The 7,931-nt window shown below is 35.7% G+C and overlaps 1 protein-coding gene across 1 annotated transcript; it reads right to left on the reverse strand.

Annotated features, from left to right (window-relative positions):
• Positions 1–211: 211 nt before the first annotated feature.
• On the reverse strand, positions 212–6,351 carry LOC107845953 (F-box/LRR-repeat protein 3; the record flags this gene model as incomplete). Its single annotated transcript, XM_016690466.2, is given in 8 exon segments — positions 212–594; positions 900–1,151; positions 1,233–1,527; positions 1,693–1,822; positions 1,909–2,302; positions 2,382–2,486; positions 3,130–3,255; positions 5,553–6,351. Coding segments are annotated over 8 exon segments (1,998 nt in total). The 3' UTR covers positions 212–543.
• Positions 6,352–7,931: the final 1,580 nt, after the last annotated feature.

Genomic DNA, 7,931 nt, shown 5'->3' on the forward strand with positions numbered 1-7,931 from the left:
AAATTACAAATGCCTTGATCCTGCTTTAAGGAATTACTTTATGGTCTAAGTTCTAACAGAGTCGGTAATAAATCCATAGTATTTCGTCTTAATCGTATCAACTAGAGTCTTAAGATAAAGGTACAGCCAGAGCTACTTGCATCAAATAACTGTTCAATCGAGAGCAAATTTGAAGTAACCATATGTGAAATAAAAGTAGTCAAGAGCAACAGACATTCGCAAACCAACTATAGAGCTCAAATCAAAGTATAAACATGCTTTTTCGATCTGTTTAATAGTCACACAAACATTTTTGACAAAATTGATTTTATGCCAGGTAAATGCTGAATGGCCGACGAGTTTGTGTCTTGGAATTTACGAAGCAATTAGCGAATATAGACGGACAAGTTGCACACACTAAACAGGGAAAACGGTCACCATAAACAATGCACCTTGCCTGATGAAGTGCTCGCAGATGAAGTAATGACCCCCGAGGCTTTGGGCCGACGATCGATTTCACCATAGGACACTGGCATAAATGGCTCAAGCAGACGCCTTGAATCTTCACTCTAAATCGTCCAGCTGAATTTTCCAGCATGTTGGATCTACTTCGGCCTGTGTTTAACCAATAGGAGTAAGATAAATTATGATTTAGATCAAGCAAAACACGATATTTTCATTATTACAACAAATATAATCAAATCAAAGCTATAACTCCTTTTTTCTTGTCTCAATCAAACGTCAAACATGAAAGGCTCTGAAGCTGCATTAACCCCTTAGATCAAACAAACCAGAACTCATCTTTAGCTAAAATACGCAAAATTCTAATTGATTCACACTATGATATATTCTGACAACTAAAGAAGTACCTCAGATATTTTTAGAGAAAGAAAACGTTAGAATCAATATGAGAAAGATACCTGAAATGGTTTCTCTCTCCATTGGAAGACACAACCTCGGGCTTCTAAATGTTGAAGAAGAGGTTGTGGTAACAATGATTTAAATGATGTCTGCAGCTTAACTTTAGTAAGTCCGCCGCAAGCCAACAGTGCAGCTCCTAGTCCACCAGGAGATAAACCCTTGAGGTGCAGGATTGTCATGTTCTGTAGACCGCTGATGCTGGCAAGAGACAACAGCCCCACGTCGGTCACTGAAGTGTAGGATAAATTTATCTGTGTATTGACAGATAGCCAGCTCATATTAGATGTCAATGCTCCAGTTCGTCAATATCAACAAAAGAGAACTCAAGTTACCTGCTTGAGATTTGGCGAGAAGTGAGCAAGTGGAATCATTCCGGCATCATCAATGTTCTGGCACTTTTTGATGTCTAGTGTGGTAAGTTGCTTACATCCCACAGCAACAGCTGCAAGACCTAAAGATGTGACAAAAGGACAACCCCGACTTTCGAGTGTATTTAACTTTGAGCACTTTGATATAGATATGAACGAGCCATCGGTAATCTGATTGCAATAGGCAATATTGATCATTTCAAGGCCAGTACAACCACGAGTAATTGCTAATAGTCCCAAGTCGGAAATTCCAGCAGACCTGTCGAGAATAACCCAGTAATCAGCACACTTGATCTCTTGTACTCTATACTTACAAGTGAGTTATCTCAGTCCATCACCAAAAAGAAAATAATGTCAAAAGAAATTGCAAAGATATATAGTTGCTCTATCTCAAATAACGGCCCATGAACTGTGGAATACATACCTATACAAGTCAAGCTCCTTAAGATTTACGCAGGACATGCCAAGGTGGATAAGACCCTGATCGGTTATATTCAGGCAGATCCCTAACTTTAAGCTGGAAAGGCTGACACACTTGGAAATAGACTTCAGCCCTGCATATGTAGGACAACATTAGATACAAAAGGTGGAATGCTGAAATTACAACCTAAGCCTGAGACCTTTAGGGAAAAAGCGTAACCTTCATCATCAATTTCGTTGTCTGTAAGGTCAAGCTCTTCAAGGTACTGACAGCGCTGTCCAATTAGAACAAAAGCTTCTCTTGGGACGAGAGTACAAGACTCCATCCTGAGAGATGTAAGGAGGGCACAGGAATTCATTATATGGGAAATTGATACGTGAGTTATCTTGCGGCAACAAGTAATATCAAGCTTCCTCAAATCTTTATGCTTTGTTACGAGGGAGCAGAGACCTTCATCTGTCACTCCCAGACATTTACTTAAGCTCAGTTCTTTAAGTGAAACACACCAATTTCCAATAGCCTGCAGTCCAGAGCACGTAACTTGGCAACCATCTAGTTTAACGGATTGCAACCTGGAAAGCTTCTGCAAGCTATCTGCGACAGCTGGTGTTACCTGAAATCCAGTAATCCTAAATCAACAAGCAAATTAAAACTCATACTGCTGAAAGATGCTCAAGTCTGTTAAGCCTTACTGGAGAACCATATGCTAATATAAGTTGCCGCAGACATCCAGCGCAGCTGGTGAGAGATGACAAACCCACATGACTAACATTCTGACAGCTTGACATATCAAGTTTCTGAAAAGAGCCAACATACGTATACTGACATTAGTCAATAGTACCTTGTAAACAAGAAGTTATTAAGGGGAAAAAAAAAAAAAAAAGACAAACATGCAGGGCAACACTTGGGCTGCACAACAGTCCACTTCTTTGGGACATCTGACAATTAGGTAAAATTCTGAGTGCGTAAAATCCGAGTTACCTCGTTCTATAAGTTTCTCAGAGTACTTATAGTGGCATTGGCACAGTGGATATCCAATTATTGACTGGGCAATTGGGAAAAAAGCCATATATTTGTACATCTAAAGAAGTAGTGCTTGAAGCTAGGACAATGACAGTTCTTTGGGCAATTTTTTTTTTTGTTGACCGAGAAATCTATTTGGAGCCAACCTTTAGGACCACAGCCTCCGAAACTCCAAAGTAATGGACTCACACCATGCTTCTCCATTTAAATATTGGACTTATTTAGCTTGACACGGGACTCGAACTTGTGACCTAAGTTACAAGTCCCTAACCTTTGCCAACTGAGCTAATCCCTGGGGGCTTTTGGCAAATTTCACACATCATAATCATCTTTATTTTTTATGTTTCATCTTTTTTCTCAAGGAGAGACAAATATGAGAATCAAAGTCTGTAAAACAGAGTCTTCCAAAGTACATACCTCCAGTGACTTGCAGCCTTGCTCGAGGGATGCAAGGCTGTCATCATCAATTCCATAACAACCTTCTAGAACCAAATCTTCAAGATATTGCAGTTTTGAGATTGATGATAAGCATTCATTAGTGATCTGTGTAATAAGAAGATCAACACATTATTGTATGATCATAAAAGAAAGCCTAGACAAAAACAAAAAAAGGAAGGAAAAAGAGATCGGATGTAATAACAGATAATGGAAACAGACTACATATAACAACTTCATAAAAACAGCCAGTCACTGGAAATTTGGTGCATCTGGAATTAAAGTTCGGAACCAAAGTTGTGGTAAACTGCAGGACCAACAGCTACTACCACGCCTTAATCTCAAGCAAGTTGAGGTTCGCTATATGAATCTTCACTGTCTATGTCCCTCCATCTAAGCTATATCCACGTCTTGGTAAATATATAAGTCGAGAAAGGACTTCGAAAGCACATGAACAAGAACTTCCCATACTAAGTGACAAAAAAAGGAGCATGCCGTGATGGTCACCAGATGTAACTGAGACCTACACATTAGACAAATAACCAAGGTGCAAAAAAGCACGAAGAAATTTTGCTAGGTCTCACACTATCCTTACGAGGTGTGCAGATATCGAGAGAATATGGATAGATGCTCTACAGCATAAAACCTCCAATAACTTTAAAGTCATCCAGGATGAGTATAATAAGAGAACATTCATTTATTCATCTGAAGATACACCGGAATGTAGAGCAGAGGTGTTCATTAGGATTCAATAGCTGAAATCTGCACTAAGTTTTCTTTTCGACAAACTCAAGGCCAAAAGCATGCCAACTGCAAGAGATGTGTAAAGTGCATAAGCAGCCATTTTTCCGGTACTTGTGTATCTCCCAAATAGAAAAAGCACAATGCACGGGATAAACTTAACGAAGACAACCTAAGAATATTAGCAAATGTTCAATAATCTTAAATACATTTTCTATGAAATTTCATCTTCTGTTCAATTTCAAAAAAATCAGCATTGAGCTCAAGCCATTGGTGAGATGTCAGCCCTTGTCTTTTTCCTTTTTATTACGTTGGTTCCCTGGCCAGCTTTGTGGGAATACACTGGGTTTGTTGTTGTTGTTGGTTCCCTGGCCAGCTTCCGCATACCCATCAGGTAATTGCTACCTCCCACCAGCAATCTTACCGGGTAAGTTTGCCTACCAAAGCTTATACAGATGGGAAGGAATCATCTAGATTTGAACCTGAGACATATGCAAACTCATGAAGTCCCCCACCCCCACCCCAAGGATAGAGAATAAAAAATAATTTTGCCCAGAATATCCTCATGAAGTTTCTCTTTTCCATTCTGACGTGAATTTGCCTAAGGTGTCATGTGCACCCCTTATTCAGAAACTTGCAAACCAAAAAGCCTGCCACACCTTATCTTGATCCCTTGTCAGCACACACTCCGACATGGATGTAACAATTCTCATAGACTACATTAAGGATATCAGTAAGAAATTTATATATGACTTAGCATTTTATTTATAATGATGGTTTCATGGCCAGCTCAGTGCACACATTGACTAATCCACTAGGTACCTACTAACTCATTGGTTAACACTCCCAAAGCTGCATAAATTTTGTTCACTATGCTAAATTTATTTTATGACACAAAATACATATTAAGCATTCATAATACATCAGAATTCAAATAAACCGAGTCCAAGACCATTTTGGTAACTATGAAGATAGAGATCTCATTCACTTATACTGGCACAAACAGGGTTTCGTGAAAGAAAAGTCAATCTGATAAGCCATCAATAGGCTAACTAACTTGGCAGAGAATGGCAATGAGAAATCAAATAGCAGTACTCAAGAAGAATCACACATCACGTGTGGCGATTACTGATACACAACATGAACACACATATCTAATTCACCAAGCAAATCATTTAACCTGAAGATTATTATCAACTGAACACCGACCAATTAACTCACATATGGGCTAAACATGCACAAATGAACTGTATTAGACGAATAATTTTACACTGAAAAAACATAAACAGTGTTATAGACTTGAAAAGGAACAGAAGCAGATAGCAACCTCAGGTTCCCTAACAAACTCACAATCCAAAAGAATATACAACACAAAAGAACAACAACATCAACATACCCAGTATAGTTCCACAAAGTGGGGTATGGGGAAAGTAGAGTCTACGCCCACCTTATCCCTACCTCAGAGATAGAGAGGCTATTTCCACTAGACCCTCAGCTCGAGAACCAATAGTCCATAGCAATCACGAAAAATAAGTAACGGAAGTACAAGAAACAAAAAAATAATAACAAAAATAGTAGATAGCAACGTAAGTACAAGAAACAACAATAGCAAATAGTAAAAGAACGGAATATACAAAACTCCAAGGGAAGAAAAGCTCCATTACCGGCAGATAAGAAAGATCCAAACTACGAATCTCCTTACACTTAACAGCAATCAAACCAACACCAAGATCACCAACACCCAAACACCATCTCAAACTAATCAACCTCAACTTTCTACATCCAACAGCAATACACCCAAGTCCAATATCAGTTATAGACTTACACCTCACCAACCACAACCTCTCCAAATTCCTTGCCTCAGCTAATGCAGCAGCACCCACATCCTTCAACTCAGTAGCATTTGACAAATCAATCTCAACCAAATTCCCACAATTCATCACTAAATTAGACAATCCCACATGGGTAAAAAACTTAGACTTTGAAAGATTAATTGACCTCAACATTTCTTTACATAAACTAGCTATAACTGTTAGTGTTCCATCTGTAATTCTTGGACAAAGGGAAAGATCAAGATTGGTAATTTGTGGGTATCTGTTAAGAATCTTTGTTAAGTGTTCTGGCCTAAATGGTTTCAAGGTTTTCCTATGGTAGGATTCAATAGCAAAAAATGATTTACAAACAAGTGAGAATGATTTTTTGTCAAATTGGTTGTCACTAAGATAATCAAGAATTGAAAAGACAATTTCTTCGGATAGAAAATCAAATGGGTTGTAATTGGATTGTGAAATTTGCTTTTGCTTCTTCATTGTTTGCCAAGATTGGACCTTTATGGTTCTTGCAAGCAAATTATGGGTTAGATTTGGATAAAAAGAAATTTTTAAGTGGAAATTTTTAGAGGAAGATTGGGAGGTGGAGATGTAATATTGTAGTGTTCATGTGAATTTGATGATATAAAGAAGTCTGGGAAAATTAAGAAGCAACAGCTAATAGAGAACAAACGGAGTGAGGAAGAAGATGAGAAGAATATTTTAATTACTTTATTGTCCTTCATAATTTTTACATTTTCTTGAAAGACACAACCACCCAATTTTTTCATTTTTTATTTTTGCTTGAAAGACCTATGTACCTCTTAGTTTGTTTGGAGAATTCATCCATAATATGGAGTTACTCTCTCTATCCCATTTTGATAAATAATTAGTGATAGTTTATATATAAATTTTATATATCTAATAGTTATGATATAAATATTTGATATATATTTTTCACCATATATTATGTAATTAAACAAATATTTACTATTAGATTATGTGTGTTGCAACACTATAATCAAATGTATTGTTTTTCAAACAATCCAAACTTGTTGGTAATAATATTTCTCACTTGCATTCAATTTTCTGTGGCTAAATCAGAAGAAAAAGATTTTATTCAGACACTTAAATTAAATCATGTTTAAATATTGTAATTAAACATTTCAAAATTTTTTAAGACAGTATTTTAATTAGACACTAATAATAATATGATTTTTCTAACATTTGGTTGGCTAAAAATGCTTAAAAAGAGAACAGGAAAGTAGTGGATATTAGTATTAGTCAGAATATAGAAAAGGGTAGAAGGGTAAAAAGAGGTAGGAGCCAATGCCGTACGGGGAAAGGACAGGAAAAAGGATGGGAGGATTGACGAAGGCATATTAGGTATGTCATTTTCTTCTTCATTATTTGGGTCCCATAAAAGGGCACTAATTTCATTCGGTGGAGGAAATATGTGAGGAAGGACATATTCAAGTGCAAGACGGACGGTACGATCTTTCTTTTCTCATTTTTATGTCCCACACAATAACCAAAAACATAACCTTTCATCTTCACAAAGGGCTTATTATTTTATTCCACTTTATGACAAAATACTTTATTAGATCCCCGTATTATGTTAGTTTTGTAAAATTAGATACTTCTACTTATATATTTCTCATCTGGATCTCTGAACTCACAAAAAAATTATATTTTAAATACTTTTTTGGAAAGTGTAACACACTCTTCCATGTCAGTTGCCACATCAGATGCCACATGTGTTATGTCATCTGTCATGCATGCCACGTCATCTACCATGTCATTTAAAAAAAAAGTATTACATTAAATTTCAAGTCATTTTTAAAATACTACATAACAAATTAAATATTAAAATTAATTTAATTAAATAAGAAAAAATTATAAATTATAGAAAAATTTGAATAATCATGCTTTTAAAATTTGATAAATTTGAATAATGATTTAAAAAAAAAATATTACATTAAAACTAATTAAATATTAAAATTAATTTAATTAATTAATTTAAATTTTAAATTTAAATTAGTAAAACAATTAATTAATTAAAATTCTTAACTAATTAATTTATTTAAATTAATTAAATTATCAAATTTAAAATTCTTACCTAATTTAAATAAATTTTAATTAAATAATTAATTAATTTAAATATGATTAACATATTTAAAATATTTAATTTAAATTAATTGTGGGGGCAGGGGCTGGGTGGGGCTGGGGTGGGGG

The sequence above is a fragment of the Capsicum annuum genome, chromosome 10, assembly GCF_002878395.1.
Source record: "Capsicum annuum cultivar UCD-10X-F1 chromosome 10, UCD10Xv1.1, whole genome shotgun sequence".
NCBI classification, from domain to species: domain Eukaryota; kingdom Viridiplantae; phylum Streptophyta; class Magnoliopsida; order Solanales; family Solanaceae; genus Capsicum; species Capsicum annuum.